At 35.9% G+C, this 25968-nt stretch overlaps 1 protein-coding gene across 1 annotated transcript in view; it reads right to left on the reverse strand.

Annotated features, from left to right (window-relative positions):
• ttn.2 (titin, tandem duplicate 2) overlaps window positions 1-25968 on the reverse strand; it is a 178045-nt gene that overhangs the window by 82496 nt on the left and 69581 nt on the right. The window contains 19 exon segments of the mRNA XM_046845789.1: window positions 944-1070; window positions 1576-1715; window positions 1854-2120; window positions 2204-2470; window positions 2578-2844; window positions 2938-3064; window positions 3166-3305; window positions 4477-4740; window positions 4899-5165; window positions 5268-5534; window positions 5621-5747; window positions 5857-5996; window positions 6130-6405; window positions 6491-6760; window positions 7515-7913; window positions 8710-8757; window positions 11225-11275; window positions 12543-12593; window positions 12758-12832. Coding sequence (XP_046701745.1) covers window positions 944-1070; window positions 1576-1715; window positions 1854-2120; window positions 2204-2470; window positions 2578-2844; window positions 2938-3064; window positions 3166-3305; window positions 4477-4740; window positions 4899-5165; window positions 5268-5534; window positions 5621-5747; window positions 5857-5996; window positions 6130-6405; window positions 6491-6760; window positions 7515-7913; window positions 8710-8757; window positions 11225-11275; window positions 12543-12593; window positions 12758-12832 — 3570 coding nt within the window.

A 25968-nucleotide genomic window follows, 5' to 3' on the forward strand; every position in this document is an offset into this window, starting at 1 on the left:
TTGAGATTAGATTGGAGTGGGCCTTGTCAGTAAGGGAGCTACCTCATTTGCATATTGGGTGTCCTTAAGATGTTTATGGCCAACAACAAAAAGGCAAGAAGGAGGGGGGTTGAAGCTGGATCTGCTGAATCGCTGCCAATCACCACAGAGCTCCACTACATATGGTATGTGGCTTTTAAAATAGCATGCCATCTGAGTGGCCAGCTGCCCACCTCTGTCAACAACATTGACCAGTCTGTTACTGTCAATCAACTCCTTGGAATTCTCCAGGAAAAGGAGAATGACAAGGTATATGTTACCACATTAAACTTATTGTATAGGAAAGTCTAGTCTATGATTTTCATGGGTTATAAAATTTTACATGCCCTAAATCTTATATTTAAAGTGTAGATATAGATATTTAGACATTTTCATATGACACATATAATTCTTATAATCTTGGGCAATTTCTGTGCACTAATTTTTGTGCAATAATTGTTACATGTACAGTAGCTTGTATAACTATCATTGTAGTCAGACTTTTTCTGCCATCAGTTTTCCTGCTGCTGCACATTTTCATACAGTATATTTCAGCAAGATTGGAAATTTACTGAATGTACAAAATCTATTTTTAATATATATGGTTTTATTTTACATTTCTTATATTTTTTTTTAACTTTAATTGTATTATGAGCAACTATTTTTACTATGATCAATAAAGTATTTACATTTGACTTTTAGCATGTTTGGTATAGACATTTTGTAGCCTGATAATGTGTATATATATATATATATATATATATATATATATATATATATATATATATATATATATATATAACTTAACTAACAATTTTAATGATCATGCTTAGTACAGTGATAAAGTATCCTGTCTGAAACACATATCTTCTATGTTATCTGAAGTGTCCCCTGTGTATATTCACCTTCTCTGTATCATTCTCACCTTTAACTCGAAGCTGAGCACTAGATTTAGCATTGGCTGCACTGAAGTCCACACCACCAGCCATGTCCTTGCGTACGTTGTACAGAATCAGCATGTGTTTCGTGCCTTCTTCCTTAATTTCACAGTCCTGAGGATTAGTGGGAAAAGATGCATTAGAATTTCACAATGAAGTGCAAAACTTGCTATCCCAGTGTCTCACATTTGGATTGTTTTCCTGTTTGCTTAAATTAATTATTTCTCATATATATATATATATATATATATATATATATATATATATATATATATATATATATATATATATATATATATATATATATGTGTATATACATATGTGTGTGTGTGTACATATATGTGTGTGTGTATGTATGTGTGTATATATATATATATATATATATATATATATATATATATATATATATATATAAATATAAATATACACACACACACACACACACACACACAACTATGTACTACTTCTTTCTTGCTCCCATTAGGGGTCACCAGAGCGGATCATCTGTCTCCAAACTACACAGTATATATATGTGTTCCTCAGATAACTTTTAACATTTTCTGATGTGGTAAGACAATTACAAAAATGTACAGTGAATGAAACAGAAATCATAATTTACTGGTGACTGGTATAAGGCTTCTCCTTTGAGTTTCCAATTTCCATGGACATCCTCCTCTGAGATTTCTGTCTCAAAGCGAGCCGTCTCAGTCTCTGTAACTTCCACGCTGTACAGTGGCCGGACAACCTTAATATTGCGATCTACACAGATTACCCAGGTTATATAAAAGAAAGAGAAAATATCATTGCTGAGGTTAATCTTTTGTTCACCTGCTGCTTATTCTGGATTAGAAAAGAAAAATCATATGGATATGAACACACAAAGTTGAAACTACATACCTTCAATATTCAGCTTAGCTGTTGTTTTGTCAGTGCCACAATCGCAAGTATATTGACCAATGTTTGCCTTATCAGCTCGCTTTACTGTAAGAATACGTTTCTTTCCATCAGCCTTGATGAGGATATTTTTAGAGGGGGTAATTTCCTTGCCATCCTTGAACCATTTCACCTCAGCAGAGGGTTTGCTCAATTCACACATCAGCACCACCTCATCCTTCTCAACTGCTGTGTAGTCCTGGAGCTTAGTAGTGAAATAAGCTTCGCCCTCTGTTAATTGAAACATACTATTAATTTGTTGTTGTTACCAACATTTTGGACAAACATCTAGAAATATAGCAAGCACCACTTACCAAGTACTGTGAGCATTGCCTCACAGCTTTTTCCAAGGGCCTCTGCTTTGATCATAGAGGTATCATCAATGGACACCTCCTTGAAGGACAGAGTGTGTATCTTGCCATGTTCAGACATGTGTACCACTTTACTTGGGTGCAAACGCACATCATTTTTGTACCAGGAGACCTGAACTTTTTCGTGTGAAAGTTCAATGCTGAATTCTGCTGTCTCACGCTCCTTCACAGTAACATCCTTGATAGGCTTGATGAACTCGAGACGAATGCCTGTAGATTAATACACAAATTCTGTCTTTTCATCCTTTTCATTAACAGTACACAATTCTTAAAAAAAATTAAGAAAAGTTTGTTTTATTAATAAAGAGAGTAATGACCTTGAATAATGAGCTTGGCAGATGTTCTCTTGTCCTCAGCTTCAAACATGTATTTAGCCTCATCCTCATAGGCAGCAGATTTGACAACAAGAGTGTGCCTTTTTCCCTCTGCCAGAATGTCAAATTTGTCATCTACTGTCAACTCCTGGGTTCCCTTCAGCCACCTGAAGGCTTTTGGCACTCTTGATATTTCACACTCAAACCTCGCTTCATCTTTCTCATATACTTGCACATCACTCAAAGGTGTAAGGAAAGTAATTGGAAGCTCTATAAAAGAAAAAAAAGAATACAGTAGTTGTATATTTTTTTATATATGTATATATATAAAAACTAAAACAAATAAAAAGAGTAAAAGCATACCTTTAACTTTCAGATTCGCAGAACATTTTGCATTGGCGCCCTGGAATGACACTTCACCTGTCTGGGGAACTTTGCAGTTGTACAAGGTTAAAGTGTGCTTTGCTCCATCTTCAATGATTTCAACATCCTATAAAAATAAACATAATATGCATCATATATGTATATAATTACAGTTGGGTACCATTTTCAAAAATGCCAGTTTATGGAAGTGCTTATTTTTTTCTTTACCGGTGACTGAGAAAGAACCTCTCCCTTCAACTTCCACTGGCCATGAACGTCATCCTCCGAGAGTTCCACTTCAAAACGTGCAGTTTCACCATCATACAACTCAACACCATACATGGGGCGAACAACCTTAATGTCACGAGCTGGAAAATAAGAGTTGTACATCAATATGGTGACACAATCATTGATGCTTTAATAGCAATTACAGTGAATGCTGGTGGGCAAGTTAAGTAAATGTAGATATATTTTTAATTATTGGGTGCATTACATCATGAGGTTCAACCATTTATTAATAAATTTCTGATACCTTTCTGTCAGCGCCAACGTTAATTTTTTCAGCAATTTCCACTTTAGTAGCTACTATGTGCAATCAGTGACCGTTGAGAATCATTGACCCAGTCACTGGTTTACCTATTGTCCTTTCTTGGCCATATTGACAGATACCAAACACTGAGCTCAAGACCTGCCGTTTTGCTCTGACCCAGTCATCCAACCTTCAAAATTTTACCTCACCTAACTATCAATCGTTTTAATGTTATGGCTGATTGGTGTATGCACACTTGAGTGTGCTATATATAATACACAGTGGTTTTAAGTATTTTCCATTTTATTATGCCCCCATTTAATTCTACTATTTATATTATCTGTTTACGATAACGATTATATTTTGCACCACTGTTAAAGATGTCATTAAGGCTAACCCTAACCCTACACACATATGCTACATGTAAGTGACATTTTAGCACTGCTGGCTTTATTTTCAATCCAAAAAGGTAAAAAAATGAAAAACAAAATTTTGGTTTTACTTTATCGAAAATTATTTATTTTAAATGTATTTGTCCACTGAATATTATTTGTTCTTCTACTCTGTGACATGATATTGTAATTTTATTTGTGGATTTCAAATACCTTTTTGAAAGATTGCTGTAGTACTTTGTTTTTTATTTTTGACTAACTTGTTTGAACTATTAGTGAAGAGGCTTTTGTCGCAATCTTGGTTGGTGTTGAGGTGTTCAATCTGAACTCACAAATCAACTGTGTCTTGGTGTTGAGGACTAGTGTATATTCGAGCCTTTAATATGAGTCAAGTACTGATCAAATCAGATATTCTAAAATGTTTACTCAAGTCATATTGGAATTGTTGACTTTGAACTTGTAATAGATGTTGAAGTTGTACAGTAAGGTATCTATAACTATCACTCAAGTATGATTTTCAGGTAATATTTACACCTCTGATAAAACATTTTACTAGTGGTGTGTAATGATTGCATAAAAAAATAAATAGACAGTTGTGGAGCATTGTAGGCTCCTTACCTTCAATGTTCACAGTGGCCTTTGTTTTGTCTGTTCCGCAGTCACAAACATACTGGCCCTTGTCTTTGTTCTCCACTTTCTTAATCTGGAGAATTCTTCGTTTACCATCGACCTTCATGGAAACCATCTTAGATGCCTTAATTTCAGTCTCATTATGGAACCACTTGACTGGAACATCTTTGCTCAGCTCACAGTCAAGTGTGACCTCGTCCTTCTCAACTGCAGTGTAGTCTTGAAGTTTGACTGTGAAGTAGGGATCTCTCTCTGAAAACAGAAATATCAGTAAGTGCTATTGCATATGATCTACGTCACTTTCTGATAAGATGAGAGCAAATGAAAAAATCATATATTTCACTTTATTGGAGGTCAGTAGTTAAAATAAATAAAATAACACAACGGGACAAATCATCCAAAATGTTTACCTAGTACTGTCAGGTTTGCAGTAGTTGATATTCCTTTAGCCTCTGCCTTTATTTCACAAGTATCGTCTAGAGTGGTTTCTCTGATTTCTAATATATGTCTCTTTCCATCAACATGAGTAAGAACCGTTCTGCTCGGATGGAGTTTCGTTTCGTTTTTGTACCAAGTCACTGGCACATTTTCGTGAGAGAGCTCAATCTCAAACCGAGCGGTATTACCTTCCTTTACGGTCTGATCCGACATTGGCGATACAAACTTCAGTCTAATACCTTTAATACACAATTTTTCGAGTTAGGTATTAGCATGCCAGAAAAAGCACTGGATGATTCCAACACCTGAAACATTATGCATCATTTTGAACCATGACTTACCTTCCACTGTCAGTTTAGCTTTTGATGTTTTGTTTAAGATCTCAATACTGTAATCTCCCTCATCATCAAATTCACATTGGTTTATAACCAACATGTGTTTCTTTCCATCATCAATGATGTCATATTTCTGGTCTGGTGATATAATATCAGATCCTCTATACCACATCACTTTGGACACATCTTTAGTGATGGTACATTCAAACTTTGCTTGTTTCTTTTCAGGCACTGTAATATCCTTCAGTGGTACTATGAAGTCCATTTCAATTTCTGGGAATTTAAATAGATTATCCGGGAAAATTACTTACAACCATGCAAACATCAATGTTTTTATTCTCTTTTGTTAATTAACATACCTTTCACTGTAAGCATTGCAGCTGTGAGGGCATTCAGAGCTTGGTAAGTTACTTCTCCTGCCTGATCAAGCTGAACATTTTTCAAAGTAAGGAAACGCTTCTTTCCTTCTGCTCTGATGTCGCATGTCTTGAAAAATAAATGCAAATTAAAATGTGCTCAACATTACAGTTTATAGTTTACATATATTCAATATTAAATTAAACCATTAAAAAGACTCATTTTTCAAAAGTCTTACCGGTGATCTTGTAAGAACCTGCCCTTTAAGTTTCCATTCTCCAGGTACATCCTCCTCTGAGATTTCAGTATCGAAATTGGCCTCCTGTTTTTCAACCACTTCCACACTAGCCAGGGGTTTCAGGATCTCAGCTTCACGCTCTGTATTTTCACAAAAGTGTATATTAAATATTAATATTCTATATAGGTCATTATATTTAGACAATATGCAATGTAATGTTTATATAGTTTTACATATTAATTAAAGAAAAATAATTGTAAAACTATCACAGACCTCCAAGTGTAAGTTTTGCTGGGTATCTACGGCCTTCCACTTCAACGGCATATTCATCAGCATCATTTGGTTGAGCATTTTTAATAGTCAGAGTGAGGTCTTTTCCATCCTTCTTGACTTCAGTTTTATCTGTGGGTTCATTTGGAATCTCTTCATCTCCCTTGAACCACTTCCAGTTGGGAGTGTCTTTGGCCAGCTCACACTTGAAGGTAGCAGTGGCCTTTGGTTTCACATGCTGATCCCTCAATGGTTTCACCAACCAGTCTCTGATAATTTCTGTAAATGAAAAAAAAATAAAGAATCAATACAATTTTGCCAGCTTAAGTGGATATACAACACTGCTGGGTTTATTTGTACTTACCAATGACTTTAACGTTAGTCTGAGTTTTAAGATTTTCACACTCGCATGTGTAAACTCCAGCATCATCATCATTTGCATCCTGGATTGTTACGGAACGTTGTAGACCGATAACATTGATGGCAATCTTGCCAGGAATTTCTTTAAGTGGCTTTCCATCCTTCTTCCAAATCACATCCCTGTCTTTGCTTAACTCACAGGTCAAATACATGGGCTGTCCCTTAATTACAGAAGTTTCCTCTTCTAGGTTCTTTGTGAATCTCACCGGCAACTCTACAAAAAGAAATACAGAAGATCAACCTTCTCTATATTCACAATGTGTAAAATTCATAGTCCTTGAATCATGGTGTATTAGACTTTATTCAATTTTATGATAAATCTACAATACATCAAAATCATAAAGAAAAAAAAAACTAATTATACAAAAAACTGTATTTAAAAAAAAAAATCAGTCACAACAGAGAGAAGTACAAGTAGTAGCTCAGTGATCAAGACTCTGTGTTACTAATCAGAAGTTTGGGGGTTCAAGCCACGATATCACCAAGCTGCCTTGAGCCTCGGCCCTAAACCCTCTGTGCTCCAGAGGCATTGTAACATGGTTGACCCTTTGCTCTGACCCTAGTTTCCTACATCACAGGGGTATGCAAAGAAATAGTGATTTCCTGCGATCAATAAAGTATTCCTTAAAAAAAAAAAAAAAAATCCTCCAGAGCTTCAAATCTAAACTTTGGCTCAGATTGTGTCTCTCTACAATAATAAAGAAGAAAAAAAAATAAATAAATACATGTATATTGGATTAACTTCGACCAGTCAGTATCATTTAGAATCGAATAAAAAACATGAAAGTTAATTTGTAGTTGGACTGATGCAATTTCTTCCAAACATTTTCTGACCAATTGTTTTGGCACCCTAATGTGATTGCTTTGTTCACACCTGCATAAAGAACCACACCAAATTTAGAACACAAAAGTGTTCCATTCAAAAGGACCAAACAAAACATATATGAAAACACATCAGCATATATTACCTTCAACAATAAGTTTGGCAGTAGAGGTCTTCTCTTTATTTCCTAGCTTGCCAATACATGTGTATTCCCCTGTGTCAGACAGCTGGACATCAATAATGGCTAGTTTGCGGTCTTTTCCGTCAGAAGTGAACTTGTGCTTTGGACTCTCTCTTAGGTTACTTCCATCTTTCATCCATGATGTAATGGCAGTAGAAGGAGAAATCTGGCACTCAAAGACAGCAGAGGAACCAATAGACTCAGCCTCCTGCAACACAATGTCTTTAAGCTCCTTAATAAACTTTAGAGGAACAGCCTTAAGTGTGTATTCAAATGGAGCTTCTCCTGGAGGTTTTTCACCACCAGCACCAGGTTTCAGTCCTCTTCCTCGTCCAACATCTCCAGGAGAAGGTGTTTGTTTTGCTGTAATTCAAATAGACTGTTAGAGATTTGCCAACAGGTGATGTTGAAGAAATGCATGTATTGAAACGAATAATACAAACAAATTTAGTTGTAAAAGCATAAAGAATTACTGATTACGGATGTTTTAAATGTAGGACAAAATCAAAAGTGACAAATTCCCAGTGGATAAAATATAATTATTATGGGTGCTGGATGTTAGTGAAAAATGTGTTTATCTTAATTACTTATGAGATTTTTTTTCCCTAATGAAAGTATGTTATTGCCTTCACTTTCTGTATAAAGTTCTGTCACAGATGAATATATTATATTTTGAGAATGGCCACAACTGTATCTAAATCTTAAGCCTACAGTACATTAAATCAACTTAACATAGAAATATGTTGACAAGTGACTTATTCTATGTAACTGTGGCCAGTATATAATGAACACAAGATATTTTTACTGTTGTAATACTTTTGTAATACTGTAAAAAACACAACACATATGCAACAATATTTGTCTAATAAAGTGAAATAAAAAAATGTAAACCTGCTAATAACTCTCACACTACACATATGTGTGTCTGTGACTTCTGGTCTCACATACGATTCTAGTCTTAGTCTTTTATTAACTCATTCACAGCCTTGTTTAGATTAAAGATTTTGCATCCCGGAAGCCACTTTGTGACCCTTTGGTGAAATCATGTACAGTCTATTAGCTGTAGGGTTTTTTATTATGTACTTATAAAACTACACCTACATTTTGGATTCATTTTCACTTAAAAAAATTAAAATAATGAAGCTTCTAAAACACTTACGTCTCAGTCCACGACCCCTTCCGGCAGTCTCCTCTTTTGGTTTTCCGTCTGAACACAATTGTCAAAAATGAGTTTCAATTCATAAAATGTGTGTCGTTACTACTGAATAAATATATATATATATATATATATATATATATATATATATATATATATATATATATATATATATATATATATGTGCAACATGGGAAATCTTGATGAAATGGAATAAAGATAATGTATGATACATGAGGATGATAAACATGCGACAAATGAATGGATTCACACTTAGATTATATTTCATTAATATATGAAAAGATGGCACCAATGAGTATTAACCCCCATCCCACCCCCATGGTTAACTCACAAAATGGACAAACACACATTTAAGAAGATGGGAAGATGTTAAGAGTCAGCATGCATTCCACTATAAAGACTGGCATGGATGAAGACGGACAACATTTAGAATGTTTTTCATAATGGGTATGAAGATGGGTTGGATGATTATTCGGAGAACAAAAAAAAGATTGGTTTCTGGAGAATGGGATAAAGACTGGGATTAAAAGAACATTTACTGGTGAGGAGCCACAGTCACCCTCTCACCTCGTCTACCTCCTGGTACACCAGCAGTCTCAAGCGTATCTTCTTCCAAATACTCAGTATCTTCAGAAGCATAACTATCCTGAGGCGAAAGCTCCCATCCCCATGCCTTTTCTTCCTCCTCATCTTCAACCATAGCCATCTCCTCTTCAAATACTTCTTCTTCCATTTGTGTTGAGACTTTTCGGAACTCCACAGCTTTAGGGGACAGCTCTTTTATTAAGAGAATCTCTTCTTTTCCCTTGACTGCAGGAATCTCATCAGGCTTTTTCTTCTCTGGTGAAAGTTTCTTAGGGACTTTTTTCAGTGTAACACTTTCTATGGAGTCCTTGGGGGAAACCTTTTCAGGAAGGGGTTTCTTAGCCACACCCACACTTGGCTTCCTTTCTAACGGTGCTAGTTCTTTTGGTTCTGCTGGAGTCACCTTGGGTGAAGGAGTCTTTTTAGGCTCCAAACCCTTCTTTGCCAGTTCAATAGGTTTTAGTTTAACTTCTTCTTTTTTGTCAGGCTCCCTTGGCAAACTGCCCTTTTTGGTCACTAGAGGTTTCTTCTCTTCCTCTTTCTTTGGAGTCACCTGCTTTTGTGCAGGAGTTATTTTTTTAGGAATTTCCTTCTCTTCTTCTACTTTAGGCAACCCAGGTGGCTCCTTTTCAGGAACATCTTTTTCAGGAACTTCAGCTTCTTTTTGTGGGATTTTTGGTTCCTTTACGAGCTCTGTCTTTGGTGTCCGACTGGGTGGTGATATTTCTAGTGGCTGTCGTTCCTTCGGTTCAGGAGCTTCTTTTTCTGCTGGTGATTTAGCTGAAGGCTTCTTGAATGGCTTTAGCTGAACCTTCTCAGGTTCCTCATCTTGTTTTGGGATCCTCTTGCCTTTCCACGAGGGTGTATCGGGCTCTTTTGCTTGTTCATCTTTTTTAGGTCTCTCAACAGGTTTACGTACAGCTTCATCCGGCTTCTTCTCATCAGGCTTCAGAGGCTCTGTTGGTTTCTTGGTGACCTCAGGCTCTATTTGCACATCAGCTTTGGGAGGTTTTTCACCTTTTTCAAAACTAATAGGTTCTCTGCCTTTTTGGAAAGATACAGGTTCTTTTTCTGTTGGTTCTTTTTTAGTGTCTTTTGCTGGTTCAGGTGCTGCTTTTCCAGGTTTTTCAAAGGGTTTTAATTTTACAGTTTCTTGCTCTTTTGTTTCAGAAGGTAATTTCCTCACTTTCTTCAAAGCAAGGCCAGGTTCCTCAGGCACGTCTTGTTTTGGAATCTTTGCTATTTTCTTCTGATCTGGTTTTTCCACTTCTGCATCTTCTGTTTTTGGCTTTTCTGGTTCTTTCCTAGTCTCTAATGGTGTCATTTTGTCTTTTTCAGGTTTTGGAATTTCAGTTCTTTTTATGCGTTCATATTTCTCAAAATGCCTTTCAGCCTCCAAACTCTCAGTTATTAAAACCATAGAGGTGGCTTCAGCATAGACCTTTTTGCTTTCTTCTTTTACTTCTGGTGAAGGTTTAAAAACTTTCTTCAGTTTCACTGTTTCCTGTTCCTCATGTGCATCTTTAGAGGTCCTTGTTGCTTTCTTTAGAGTTGGCATTTCTAGCTTTTCTTCCTCAGTAATAAGAATTTTCCCTTTAGATTTGAAAATTACACACATTATGTAGCGAACAACAAATAAACAAATACAATCAAAACCCAACAGGACACACACAGTAATGTCATCTGGATCATTTGGACGTATAAATCTTTAAAAACGACATAACATAACAAACTACATAGATTGGGACCAACAGAAGACAATATAAAAGAATGACAGTACAAAACAATATGAAACATCATTGTGCCCAAACCTACAGTATAAGAAACATATCAAAGAGATTTAGGTTTATAATACAGAACACTTTTATCATGACAAAAATATCACTAAGAGTGAAATCGCTTTTATTCTTACCTTTTTTCACTGGTGTCTTTTCAGGTGCAGAAACTGGTTCCATTTCACCATCTGATTTAAAAATATAGCCATATAGTGTGAGATATAGAGATTATAGTAAAGATAAAGAAAAGACATGGATACATGTCAGATTCATGCAAAGGGGATATTGGATTATGTATTATTGCCCAATCAAAAATTGGTGATCTACATTGCTAAGTGATGTTTACTTTCGCCAAAAAGAAAAAAAGAAGAGTTTTGTAAGATGAAAAAAAAAGAAGAGTTTTTGTAAGATACGTGTGTAAGATGACGAACGTGTAAATTGTATTTGTAAAAACTATATTTGAAATGTCAAGAGAGTCCACCTTTGATACCTTTGGGTTGTTGATCAAGATGTATCTGATCTTCTTTTGGAGTTGGTTTTGGTACACTGGGCTCTTGTGGTGTGGGTACTTCAAAATAATTAAGAAGAAATGTCAATGAAATGCAACAAGATTTTCGTATTAAAGATCATTCTTCAGCAATCCAGTGATCCAGTGAGAATGTAATCTTCTGCTTGTTCTGCTAGCGTTTCTGTCTTAAGACCTTTTCTTCTTCTCTTGAACTTAAAATAGTATACATAGTGTGGACTGAGTTTAAGAATGCTTCAGACAAGGCAATAATGATCTAAAGATCCATTTAAGTAAGAATATTTGAAATCTCTGATAAGAAGTATGTACAATTAAAAAGAAGCATTGCACTAAGGTTGTACTTAGTTGATTTAAGAGGATTCTTATTTCTGAAGATTAGCCATCTTTATACCAGGGATTTAAGAATGACTGATGTACTGGCTTGGGTGGATGTTTTACAGATGCAGCCTTCTCGGCTGTTGTTATGTTGGACTTTAGAAAGCAATAAAAAAAAATGCAAAAAGTAACATGAACAACACAAAGACAATCACACAAGCCAATCAATATATTTAGACACCAAACCTCATTAGTAACATAGAGAAATGTGTACTTTAAGATTAATTTCATAATGAACTGCGTTCAAGTGAAGGAAAGTTCTTTGCTTGTAGCACAACTGCATGTTCAGATGGTTCTTCATTTTCAAATGTGCACCATTTAAGTCAGACAATATGCTAATAATTTGCAATGCCACTGAAGAGAGAAGTTTGTGCCAGATCACAAGCATGTATTAAGAGAACATTAATGCATCTATGAGGATGTAGACAGATATATATATACATACTGTACTAGTATTATAAGTAAAAAAAAGACACACACAAAAGTATATGTTAATATTGAATAAAAAATATTAATAAGAGATGAGATTCAAGACAAGACAAATATTAAAGTACCTTCTACTGGAGAAATTTTCTTTACAGGAGTTGGAGTTGGTTTCTTTTCAACTGTGAAAAAAGTATGTCCAGGTTATCAAGCCAGTATTGGAAAAAAATAAAAAAGAGATTTTTAGTTTTTAAAGAAAAGAAAGAAAAAAGACAACACATTAAAAGAGACCAGACCAAAAGAACACACAACCAAAAATGATCGCCTGATCAAAATAATTTAGTACCTGTAGGTGCAACTTCCTCCTTTTTCAATGGAATGGCTGGTTTTTCTGAAGGAACCTTCTTCTCAGGTTCAGGAACTTAAGAACATTACATATAAAATAAAGTTAGAAGGTATAATTGCTTTCAAATATTCATGTGTGAATCCACTGAGTGATCCAACAGTGAAAAGTTCATACAAGTGCAGTGACACATAAAGACAATGAAACAGACAGTGATGGGAAAAGTTTGTTTTTCAGATGAAAAGGGCTTGTTTTTAACAAGTGCAACGGTGTAATGTGATTTAAAGTGCATATGGACCACGTTTCAGTCATTCTCTCACAATAACAAGACACAGCGGGACTGTTGGATAACAACAATCTCAATGTTAACTGTGCACAAGAGTGGAAAAAAGTGTGTAAGAGTTCTTGATACAACAAGCACACAAGACCATATCTCCAATACCTCTCAAGGTTGTTGTTACTGGAAGATTACATTCTTGTTGTTGTTGTATAAGATCCAGCTTTAAGATTTGAGGCTTGATTTCAAGCTTGATTTCTTTTTTGTCCAAAGAGGGTTCTGTATAGTCTTGGGTACGTTTTTTACTGCATGGAAATGGTTCAGTTGTCAGAAATGTATCATCTTCAGAATCACCCTTTGGTGACAGTTTGTGTGATTTAGTGGGATCTTCTTCCTCAAGATCATCTCGGCATTTTAGAAGATTTTTAGGCAGTTCACCATTTTCATCTGAGGGTAATATTACATCCTCTGAATGAAGAGGTTTCTCCTCCTGACATCTTTTATATAAGTATGACTTCTCCTTTTCTGTTTGCTTCATGATTTTAACTGGTTTCATCACAATTTCCATGTTTTCACTAATTCTTGAAATAGGATCTGGTTTTATAAGATTCTTCTCATCATGTGGTATGGGCTTAGTTGTCTGATCAGAATCTTTCAACAGAAATGTCCTGTCATCCTCTGACAAAACTGTAGTCGTTGATGGCGCTTGTTTCAAAGATCCATTGTCTTTAGGTTTTACAGTTTTGTGAATTTTGTGGGTCTCACTGTCTTCTTCGGACAATATTGGTTCTTCGCCTTGATTTTCCACATCTACTTCAGTAAATGATTTATTGAGTTCTTCCACAGCTTCGTCAATAGGTTGCACAGAGTGGTCCTGCTTGACTTGATATTTAGGAAATTTAAATTTTTCCGAAACAAAGTCGTCGTCATAAGTGTGTATTTTAGGCTGACTTTTTCCCTCTTTAAAAATAATATTTTTAAAAGATCCTTCCGTTGCATCTTCCTCTATTTGCAAAGACTTTTGCACTTTAGTAAATGTAATATCCTTATTAGGAGCTACTGATTCCTCCTTTAATGGCCTATGATCTTCTGAGAAAGCTTGACTTATTAATGGTGAAGGCACTTTTTTAAAAGGCATACCCTTTTTGTAAGCCTCATCGTCTTTTGGCTGTGCGATCTGGGAAAATTCTGGGATTTCCAAGTGTTCACCTTCAACATCTCTATTTTTCACATCTTCTGCAGAAGGTAACTCCTCAGTTCTGTTTACAGCTTGTCTGATAGGTTGCACAGTATGGTCCTGTGTAGACTCATATTGACTTATTAATGGTGAAGGCACTTTTTTAAAAGTGATACCCTTTTTGTAAGTTTCATTGTCTTTGGATTGTACAGTTTGGTTGATGTCTGGGGTTTTGCTATGTTCTTCTGTAAGTATTAGTAATTCTTTACCTATAGCATATATCTCTTTTAGATCTTCTGAAGAAGGAGATGACTTCCTGACTTCTTCCACAACTTGTTTGATAGGTTGCACAGAGTGGTCCTTTGTAGGCTCCATTTGATATCTCACTTTCGAAAGGTTTGATTCTTCTGTGACAACATTAGTATCAAATGTGTCTATTTCAGACGGACTTTTTGCCTTTTTAAAATGAATATTTTCTGCTTTGAAACATTCTGCTCCCTCAAATACATCTTTCTTCAATTGAAAGGATTTTTGCACTTTACTAAATGGAATATCCTTATTAGTAGGTACTGATTCCTCCTTTAATGGCCCAAGATTCGAAGCTTGACTCATTAATGGGGTTTCTTTTAAAGGCATACCCTTTTGGTAAGATTTGCTGTCAAGAGGTTTAACAATTTTGAAGATTTCTGGAGTTCTGCTGTCTGCTTCTGAAAGTATGACTCTATCTTTTAGTTCTTCTTCAAAATGAGATGTTCTCTGGATTTCCTCCAGAGTTTGTTTGATAGGTTGCACAATGTCATCCTGTCTAGGCTTCATTTGATATCTCACATCGGGAAGGGTTGATTCTTCTGTGACGTTACTTTCAAAAGTGTCTATTTCGGGCTGCCTTTTCGCCTGTTCAGAATGAATCTTTTTGAAAGTGGTTTCTTCTGTGAAGGGTTCTATCCCCTGATAGACATCTTCATCCAGGTTGATTGATTTGTTGTTGGGAGATATTGATTCCTCATATGATGTCAAAGGAGTAAGATGTGTCAGTGTTGAAAGTGTTCCATCCTTTTTGTATTTTTCTCTACATTCTAAACTGCTTTCTTCACTGTTAACAGGTGTATCTTTAAGCTTATCATCTAGATGTTTTGGCAAACATACTTTCTCAGAGCACACAACATCTGATTGTTCATCAGATATTTCTGGATGACTAATTATTGTATCTTCTTTCACTAGTAAATATGGCTGAACAGTACTGTTAGGTTTAATTTTTTTTGAATCAGCACAGACAGATGATGGACTGTCTCTGGAAAGCACATGCACTTGTGCTGTTTGTTCAGTTTCTTGTGAAGGCCAAAAATCTTTCTTATTAACACTTTCTAGTTTTGTTGCATCCATAGGCTTTTTACCATCTATTATCTTGCTCTGGATATCTGCATGACTCTCTGCCTTAAGAATGGAGGACCTCTTGGCTGTTTGAGGAATAGCTTGTCCTATATCTTTAGCTGTTGCATCTATTAAACTAAGCTTACCTTCCTTAAGATCTTTTGCCTCACCTGTCTGAGCTGTTATTTCAGGTTTCTTAGATAAAGATTTGATCCCACTGATTAACTGGGCATCTCTAGTTACTAAAGTGTGATCTGTTGGTTCTACTGAGGCTTTATTCTTTGCTATTGGCATGTCTATTTTTGGTGGTGCTGAAATGTCCTTCAAATTAGAATCAGAGTAATCCTCAGATAAGGCTAGATTTCCAGGTTTTTCACTATCATTCAAAGAGTATAATATACTTTTTGACCTAGTTATCTTACTTCCATTGTCTTTCACTGGTACATTAACATTCTTTTCAATAGCCTCCTCCATACTATATACCCTTGCTTCTTGTTTCTCTACATTTTCCATGCTTCTATTAATACTTGGAAGACTTTCTAAATGTGGAATCTGATCATCCTCTAATTGATTTTTATAACTGCTGATCTGTCTCTCTAAACCACCCATGGCTTTCCTTACACCATCATCTTCTTGGTCAAACTCTTTTTCAATTTTTTGAAAGGTTTTCATTTGATCTTCAAATGGCTCTTTAGAAGATTTTACTCTGATATTTTTCTCTCTAATTTTTCCTTCCTTAGTATCACTTTGCGGCTCATCTGATGCGATTATATCACTAAGAGTTTGCATAGGAATTTGATGATCTTCATTGACATGTCTATGGAAAATACTTTCTTCCACTGTATCAATCAGTCCTTGGTTTATGGGCCAGGATTTACTAAGAGTGGTCCCCTCTTCGATGTAGTTCTCCTCTTTCATTCTCTCAGAAGATACTTCTTTATCGGAAGCTTTTTCCCTCATGAGCGAAGTGAGTGGTGCTTTCTCTGTAAACACCAAAGATTGAACTTTCCTCTGAAGATTCAATGATGATTCCTGAAGTTCTGAGATATGTATCCAGAAGAAAATAAGATGTTTTGTAAGAGGCACATATTATATACTACAAGTTTCCAAACAATTGTATTGTCTTTTTTTTTTACAGTCTTCATAAAACTCATTTAAGTCCAAAACTTCACACACTTCAAATTTTAATTAACAAAGAGTGCTGGAACCAAGGCTCCAACTTGTATTATTAGACAATTTTTTTTTAAATAAAAAAAAAAAGTAGATCCATAAAGTTGTTATATTATGTGATAAATATATGTGCTAATTCGCATAAAATATTAAATAAGATGACATGATTTGTTTACATTAAGACAGAGTCTGTGGTTTATATTTGAGGCATTCTCATTTTTTGCATGGGTCACTTTAGAAACAAAACACAAATCAATGCACACACATGCAATAAGAAATCATAATGCACAAAAATAAAAAAAAAAGAAGACAAAGAACAAAACTTAAGAGGTTAATGAAGATGATTGAGGTGTGTAAAGCTCATGCTCTACCTTGGGCTTCTTCAACTTTCTCTGGAGAGACAAATATAGAATCCATTTTTCTTGGCAGCTCTTCTATTGGCCCCAAAAGAATTTAAAAGATTTAAATGGCTATTAGGCGCAGTATCAAGAAAGATGCATAAGAAACAGGTAGACATGTAAACATATATCACTCTGGCGAGTGAAAAGTGTTCAACGTAGACATTGACACAGGATTAAGAGCAGGCTTTTGAACGCCTGATTAAGAGTATGTACATGTAAGACAACATGTAACAGGGAACACTGAAGATTTATATGTAAAGAGTTCATTTTAAAAAAAGATTAGAAAGATAAGGCATCATGTGCCATTGTACCTTTTGCAGCAGTAAGACCTTTTTGAGAAACATCTTGGTCATCCTTAGCAGGAAGAAGAGTGTCCTCCTTCTTACGAGGCACAGAGTCATTTTTCTTCAAAGAAGCAGCTGGTTTCCGTTTAAATGGAACATCTTTCTCTCCAGATTTACCACCAGGAAGTGTCCCTGTTTTTTGATTCTGAGGTTCCTTTTCATTAGTAACCACATCTATCTTCTTAGACGGAAGTGTTTTAGGCATAGTAGGTATTATTTCTGTCTCCTGTAACACTGCTTCTTTTGTCTTTGGAGTAAGGTATTCGATTTCCTTGCCAAGATCAGGTGTTTGCTCAAGTTTTTGAGGTACTAATTCTTTAGAAGTGAACTCAATTTTCTTTTTGAGTAGATCATGTTCCTTTTCTTTAATTTTGGGCTCATGGGTCACATGTAGCTGATGGTGAGCCAGATCTTTATCTTCTGTTACTGCAAATTCCTTCTTTTTAAATATGTCTTCCTTTTCTTCCACTTTTGAGACAGGAGTTTCCATCACCTTTTGAGTTTTTAATTTGTCTTCAGATATTAAGACATGTTCCTTCCTCTTATGTGGAATTCTGTCCACAGGTGTAAGTTCTTGAGGCTCGGAAATTAAGATACCTTCTTTTTCATCCCCTCTTTTGTCTATTTTTAACACAGGTGCTAACTTCAGCTCTTGAGCAGTTTTTCCTTTAGAAGTTAAGAGAAATTCCTTCTTTGTAAGTGCAATACTTTCTTTTTTGTCAGTTTTTGGTAAAGGTTTTATCTTATGCTCTTGAGGGAACATTTCTTCCTGAGATGGCAAGACAGTTTCCTCCTGCTTAAGTGGAATACTTTCTTTTTTGTCTGTTTTTGTTAAAAGTAACTTAACTGCTTTGGGCAACTTTTCTTCCTCTGATATTGTGGCAATTTCCTTTTTCTTAAGTGGAATGCCTACTTTTTCCTCTATTTTTGGTACAGGTTTTAACGTAAGTGCATGTGGTGGCTTTTCTTCCTCAGTAATTATGCCAATATCCTTTTTCTTAAGCAGAATGCCGTCTTTTTTCTCTGTTTTTTGTACAGGTTTTAACGTAATAGCTTGAGGCAGCTTTTCTTCCTCAGATATTATGGCGAATTCCTTTTTCTTAAGCGGAATGCCTTCTTTTTTATCGATTTTTGCTACAGGTTCTACCTTAATTGTTTGAGGCGGCTTTTCTTCCTCAGATATTACGGTAATTTCTTTTTTCTTAAGTTGAATGCCATCTTTTTTCTCTATTTTTTGTACATGTTTTAACGTAAGAGCTTGAGGCGGCTTTTCTTCCTCAGATATTATGGCGAATTCCTTTTTCTTAAGCGGAATGCCTTCTTTTTTATCGATTTTTGGTACAGGTTCTACCCTAATTGTTTGAGGCGGCTTTTCTTCCTCAGATATTACGGTAATTTCTTTTTTCTTAAGTTGAATGCCGTCTTTTTTCTCTATTTTTTGTACGGGTTTTAACGTAAGAGCTTGAGGCGGCTTTTCTTCCTCAGATATTATGGCGAATTCCTTTTTCTTAAGCGGAATGCCATCTTTTTTATTGATTTTTGGTACAGGTTCTACCTTAATTGTTTGAGGCGGCTTTTCTTTCACAGATATTACGGAAATGTCTTTTGCCTCAAGTGAAATGCTGTCTTTTTTCTCTATTTTTGGTACAGGTTTTAATGTAAGTGCTTGAGGCGGCTTTTCTTCCTTAGTCATTGTGGCAATTTCCTTTTCCTTTAGCAGAATGCCGTCTTTTTTCTCTGTTTTTTGTACAGGTTTTAAAGAAAGTGCTTGAGGCGGCTTTTCTTCCTCAGATATTATGGCAATTTCTTTTTTCTTAAGCGGAATGCCTTCTTTTTTCTCTATTTTTGGTACAGGTTCTACCTTAATTGTTTGAGGTGGCTTTTCTCCCTCAGAAATTACGGAAATTTCTTTATCCTTAAGTGGAATGCTGTCTTTTTTATCAATTATTGGTACAGGTTCTACCTTAATTGTTTGAGGTGGCATTTCTTCCTCAGATTTTACGGAAATTTCCTTTTTCATAAGCTGAATGCCGTCTTTTTTGTCTATTTCTTGTACAGGTTTTAACGTAAGTGCTTGAGGCGGCTTTTCTTCCTCAGTCATTATGTCAATATCCTTTTTCTTAAGTGGAATGCCATCCTTTTTATCGATTTTTGGTACAGGTTTTAACGTAAGAGCTTGAGGCGGCTTTTCTTCCTCAGTCATTGTGGCAATTTCCTTTGTCTTAAGCTGAATGCCGTCTTTTTTATTGTTTTTTTCTTGTACAGGTTTTAACGTAATCGCTTGAGGCAGCTTTTCTTCCTCAGATATTATGGCAATTTCCTTTTTCTTAAGTGGAATGCCTTCTTTTTTATCGATTTTTGGTACAGGTTTTAACGTAAGAGCTTGAGGCGGCTTTTCTTCCTCAGTCATTGTGGCAATTTCCTTTTTCTTAAGTGGAATGCCGTCTTTTTTCTCTATTTTTGTTACATGTTTTAATGTAAATGTTAGAGGCAGCTTTTCTTCCTCAGTCATTATGTCAATATCCTTTTTCTTAAGTGGAATGCCGTCTTTTTTATCGATTTTTGGTACAGGTTTTAATGTAAGATTTTGAGGCAGCTTTCCTTCCTCAGTCATTGTGGCAATTTCCTCTTTCTTAAGCGGAATGCCTTCTTTTTTATCGATTGGTACAGGTTCTACCTTAATAGTTTGAGGTGGCTTTTCTTCCACAGTCATTGTGGCAATTTCCTTTTTCTTAAGTGGAATGCCATCTTTTTCATAGATTTTTGGTACAGGTTTTAACGTAAGAGCTTGAGGCGGCATTTCTTCCTCAGTCATTGTGGCAATTTCCTTTTTCATAAGCTGAATGCCGTCTTTTTCGTCTATTTTTGTACAGGTTTTAATGTAAGTGCTTGAGGCAGCTTTTCTTCCTCAGTCATTATGTCAATATCCTTTTCTTAAGTGGAATGCTGTCTTTTTATCGATTTTTGGTACAGGTTTTAACGGAAGAGCTTGAGGCAGCTTTTCTTCCTCAGTCATTGTGGCAATTTCCTTTTTCTTAAGCGGAATGCCTTCTTTTTTATCGATTGGTACAGGTTCTACCTTAATAGTTTGAGGTGGCTTTTCTTCCACAGTCATTGTGGCAATTTCCTTTTTCTTAAGTGGAATGCCATCTTTTTCATAGATTTTTGGTACAGGTTTTAACGTAAGAGCTTGAGGCGGCATTTCTTCCTCAGTCATTGTGGCAATTTCCTTTTTCATAAGCTGAATGCCGTCTTTTTTGTCTATTTTTTGTACAGGTTTTAACGTAAGTGCTTGACGCGGCTTTTCTTCCTCAGTCATTATGTCAATATCCTTTTTCTTAAGTGGAATGCCATCTTTTTTATCGATTTTTGGTACAGGTTCTACGTTAATTGTTTGAGGCTTTTCTTTCTCAGTCATTGTGGCAATTTTCTTTTTCTTAAGCGGAATGCCTTCTTTTTCCTCTATTTTTGATACAGGTTCTACCTTAATTGCTTGAGGCGTCTTTTCTTCCTCAGTCATTATGTCAATATCCTTTTCTTAAGCGGAATGCCTTCTTTTTTATCGATTTTTGGTACAGGTTTTAGCGTAAGTGCTTGTGGCGGCTTTTCTTCCTCAGTCATTGTGGCAATTTCCTTTTTCTTAAGTGAAATGCCTTCTTTTTTATCAATTTTTGGTACAGGTTCTACCTTAATTTTTTGAGGCGGCTTTTCTTCCTCAATCATTGTGGCAATTTCCTTTTCTTAAGCGGAATGCCATCTTTTCATAGATTTTGGTACAGGTTCCACCTTAAGTGCTTGAGGCGGCTTTTCTTCCTCAGATATTACGGAAATTTCCTTTTTCTTAAGTGAAATGCCGTCTTTTTCCTCAATTTTTTGTACAGGTTTTAACGTAAGTGCTTGAGGTGGCTTTTCTTCCTCAGTCATTATGTCAATATCCTTTTTCATAAGTGGAATGCTGTCTTTTTTATCGATTTTTGGTACAGGTTTTAACGGAAGAGCTTGAGGCGGCTTTTCTTCCTCAGTCATTGTGGCAATTTCCTTTTTCTTAAGCTGAATGCCGTCTTTTTATCGATTTTTGTACAGGTTCTACCTTAATAGTTTGAGGTGGCTTTTCTTCCTCAGTCATTGTGGCAATTTCCTTTTTCTTAAGTGAAATGCCTTCTTTTTTATCGATTTTTGGTATCGGTTCTACCTTAATTGTTTGAGGCGGCTTTTCTTCCTCAATCATTGTGGCAATTTCCTTTTTCTTAAGCGGAATGCCTTTTATTGTATCGATTTTTGGTACAGGTTCTACCTTAAGTGCTTGAGGTGGCTTTTCTTCCTCAGATATTACGGAAATTTCTTTTTCTTAAGAGAAATGCCGTCTTTTTCCTCAATTTTTTGTACAGGTTTTAACCTAAGAGCTTGAGGCGGCTTTTCTTCCTCAGTCATTATGTCAATATCCTTTTTCTTAAGTGGAATGCTGTCTTTTTTATCGATTTTTGGTACAGGTTTTAACGGAAGAGCTTGAGGCGGCTTTTCTTCCTCAGTCATTGTGGCAATTTCCTTTTTCTTAAGCTGAATGCTGTCTTTTTTATCGATTTTTTGTACAGGTTTTAACATGAGTGCTTGAGGCGGCTTTTCTTCCTCAGTCATTCTGGCAATTTCCTTTTCTTAAGTGGAATGCCGTCTTTTTATCGATTTTTGTACAGGTTTTAACGTAATTGTTTGAGGTGGCATTTCTTCCTCAGATATTATGGCAATTTCCTTTTCTTAAGCTGAATGCTGTCTTTTTATCGATTTTTGTACAGGTTTTAACGTAAGTGCTTGAGGCAGCTTTTCTTCCTCAGTCATTGTGGCAATTTCCTTTGTCTTAAGCTGAATGCCGTCTTTTTTATCGATTTTTTGTACAGGTTTTAACATGAGTGCTTGAGGCGGCTTTTCTTCCTCAGTCATTCTGGCAATTTCCTTTTGCTTAAGCGGAATGCCGTCTTTTTTATCGATTATTGGTACAGGTTCTACCTTAATTGTTTGAGGTGGCATTTCTTCCTCAGATTTTACGGAAATTTCCTTTTTCATAAGCTGAATGCCGTCTTTTTTGTCTATTTTTTGTACAGGTTTTAACGTAAGTGCTTGAGGCAGCTTTTCGTCCTCAGATATTATGCCAATTTCCTTTTTCTTAAGTGGAATGCCTTCTTTTTTGTCGATTTTTGGTACAGGTTTTAACGTAAGAGCTTGAGGCGGCTTTTCTTCCTCAGTCATTATGTCAATATCCTTTTCTTAAGTGGAATGCCGTCTTTTTATCAATTTTGGTACAGGTTTTAACCTTAAGAGCTTGAGGTGGCTTTTCTTCCTCAGTCATTGTGGCAATTTCCTTTTTCTTAAGTGGAATGCCGTCTTTTTTCTCTATTTTTGTTACATGTTTTAACATAAGTGCTTGCGGCTTTTCTTCCTCAGTCATTTTGGCAATTTCCTTTTCTTAAGTGGAATGCCGTCTTTTTCATCAATTTTGGTACAGGTTCTACCTTAAGAGCTTGAGGCATTTCTTCCTCAGTCATTTTGGCAATTTCCTTTTCTTAAGCTGAATGCCGTCTTTTTGTCTATTTTTGTACAGGTTTTAACGTAAGAGCTTGAGGCTTTTCTTCCTCAGTCATTGTGGCAATTTCCTTTTCTTAAGCTGAATGCTGTCTTTTTTGTCTATTTTTGTACAGGTTCTACCTTAATTGTTTGAGGTGGCATTTCTTCCTCAGATATTATGGCAATTTCCTTTTCTTAAGCGGAATGCCTTCTTTTTATCGATTTTTGTACAGGTTTTAACGTAAGTGCTTGAGGCAGCTTTTCTTCCTCAGTCATTGTGGCAATTTCCTTTTTCTTAAGCGGAATGCCTTTTTTTGTATAGATTTTTGGTACAGGTTCTACCTTAAGTGCTTGAGGCGGCTTTTCTTCCTCAGTCTTTATGTCAATATCCTTTTTCTTAAGTGGAATGCCGTCTTTTTTATCAATTTTTGGTACAGGTTTTACCGTAAGAGCTTGAGGCTGCTTTTCTTCCTCAGTCATTGTGGCAATTTCCTTTTTCTTAAGTGGAATGCCGTCTTTTTTCTCTATTTTTGTTACATGTTTTAACATAAGTGCTTGCGGCGGCTTTTCTTCCTCAGTCATTATGTCAATATCCTTTTTCTTAAGTGGAATGGCGTCTTTTTTAGCAATTTTTGGTACAGGTTCTACCTTAATAGTTTGAGGCGGCTTTTCTTCCTCAGTCATTGTGGCAATATCCTTTTTCTTAAGTGGAATGGCTTCTTTTTTATCAATTTTTGGTACAGGTTCTACCTTAATTGTTTGAGGCGGCTTTTCTTCCACAGTCATTGTGCCAATTTCCTTTTTCTTAAGCGGAAAGCCTTTTTTTGTATCGATTATTGGTACAGGTTCTACCTTAAGTGCTTGAGGCAGCTTTTCTTCCTTAGTCTTTATGTCAATATCCTTTTTCTTAAGTGGAAAGCCGTCTTTTTCATTGATTTTTGGTACAGGTTTTAAAGTAAGAGCTTGAGGCAGCTTTTTTTCCTCAGTCATTATGGCAATATCCTTTTTCTTAAGTGGAATGCCTACTTTTTCCTCTATTTTTGGTACAGGTTCTACCTTAATTGTTTGAGGCGGCTTTTCTTTCTCAGATATTACAGAAATGTCTTTTTTCTTAAGTGGAATGCCATCTTTTTCCTCTATTTTTTGTAAAGGTTTTAACGTAAGAGCTTGAGGCGGCATTTCTTCCTCAGTCATTGTGGCAATTTCCTTTTTCTTAAGCGGAATGCCGTCTTTTTTCCCTATTTTTGGTACAGGTTTTAACGTAAATGCTTGAGGCGGCTTTTCTTCCTCAGATATTATGGCAATTTCCTTTTTCTCAAGTGAAATGCCTTCTTTATTCTCTATTTTTAGTACAGGTGCTACCTTCAGCTCTTCAGGTATAGATTTTTCTTTTCTGGTTCTGACTAGTTCTTTTTTCTTCGGTGGAATATCTTTTCTTTTTTCTATTTCTGCAAGTGAAATACTTTCCTTTTTGTCTGATTTCGGTTCAGGTTGTACTTTAATTTTCTGAGCCACAAGTTCTTCTTCTGAAGAAGCTGATTCTGACACAGATGATTCCTTCAGCTCTTGAGACACATACTTCCCTTCAGATGTTACGATCAGTTCTTTCTTTTTAAGTGGAATACCTTTAATTTCCTCGATAATTTGTAAAGACTCTACTTTTTCTTCTTGGTTTGTAGGCATAAAAAAGTCTTTGATTTCCAGTGGTTTCAGCAAAGGTGATACCTTTAGTGCTTGAGGCACTATTTTTTCTTCAGACATTAAGATAATTTCTTTTTTCCTTAGTGAACTAACTTGCTGTTTATCTGGTTTTGGTATTAGTTCTACCTTAAGTTCTTGAGGGCTCATTACTTTGTCTGAAGTTAAGACAAATTCTTTCCCATGCAGAACACCTATCCTTTCTTCTATTTTTGTGACAGGTGCTCCCCTCAGTTCTTGAGACCCAATCACACCGTCTTCTGTCATTTTTGTTTGCTTCCAAGAAACCTCAGGTTGCTTAACAGGCACAATTTCTTTTTTAAACTGTGACACTTCTTCTTTATCTTTCTGTCCAGGTATGTCTGAAGAAATCTCTGGCTTCTTGAAAGGTTCTTGCACTTTAAAAGAACATTGAAATTAAAGAGAATTCTTCCATGGATCACCACATTCTTTAGTACTATAAGAGTTTGGCAGTGAAAATGTTAATCTTTGTCTTGCCAGTAACGTTTGAATTTGAAAGAGTTTTGTGCATAAAAACAAGAACAAGAAACAGGACAAACACAATAATTCAACAAAGCGCCACTTGTTTTTTTCCCAAAAGAGCGTGGCTAAGAGGAGGACAAACCAACACATAGACATGCACAGAAGAATATCTGCTGACATAAAAGTCATGAACTAATACCTTTTTGAAGAGATACTTCCTTAGGAGCCACAGTGGCTGGTTCTGGGTGAGTTGGTTTTGGTTTTTCTTCCCCCATGTGAACTTTAAATGACACACATTTTGATTTTAAGCCCAATTTAAAGATAAACATAAAACATAAAGATGACAAAAGAAATGCTTCCAAATAAGAAGCTAGACAAACTCACAGCAACACACAGTAGGTAAAACACACAAAACATGTTTGGGACAAAATTAGACATTAACCATTTAAAAGAGAATCACTAAGAGGCAAAAACTACCTTTTGGTAGAAGTAGCTCAGGTTTCTTCTCTGGTGCAGGTTTCTCTGGCTTGATTTCCGGTTTAGGTAGAGGCTTAAGTTCAGGTTTAGGTTCAGGTTTGATGTCAGGCTTGGGCTCTGGCTTAACCTTCAGCTTGGGCTCTGGCTTAACCTCAGGTTTGGGTTCAGGTTTAGGCTCAGGCTTAAACTTCAGCTTGGGCTCTGGCTTAACCTCTGGTTTGGGTTCAGGTTTAATTGCAGGTTTAGGTTCAGGCATAATC

This window comes from Silurus meridionalis, chromosome 3, assembly GCF_014805685.1.
Source record: "Silurus meridionalis isolate SWU-2019-XX chromosome 3, ASM1480568v1, whole genome shotgun sequence".
In the NCBI taxonomy this organism is placed as follows: Eukaryota; Metazoa; Chordata; class Actinopteri; order Siluriformes; family Siluridae; genus Silurus; species Silurus meridionalis.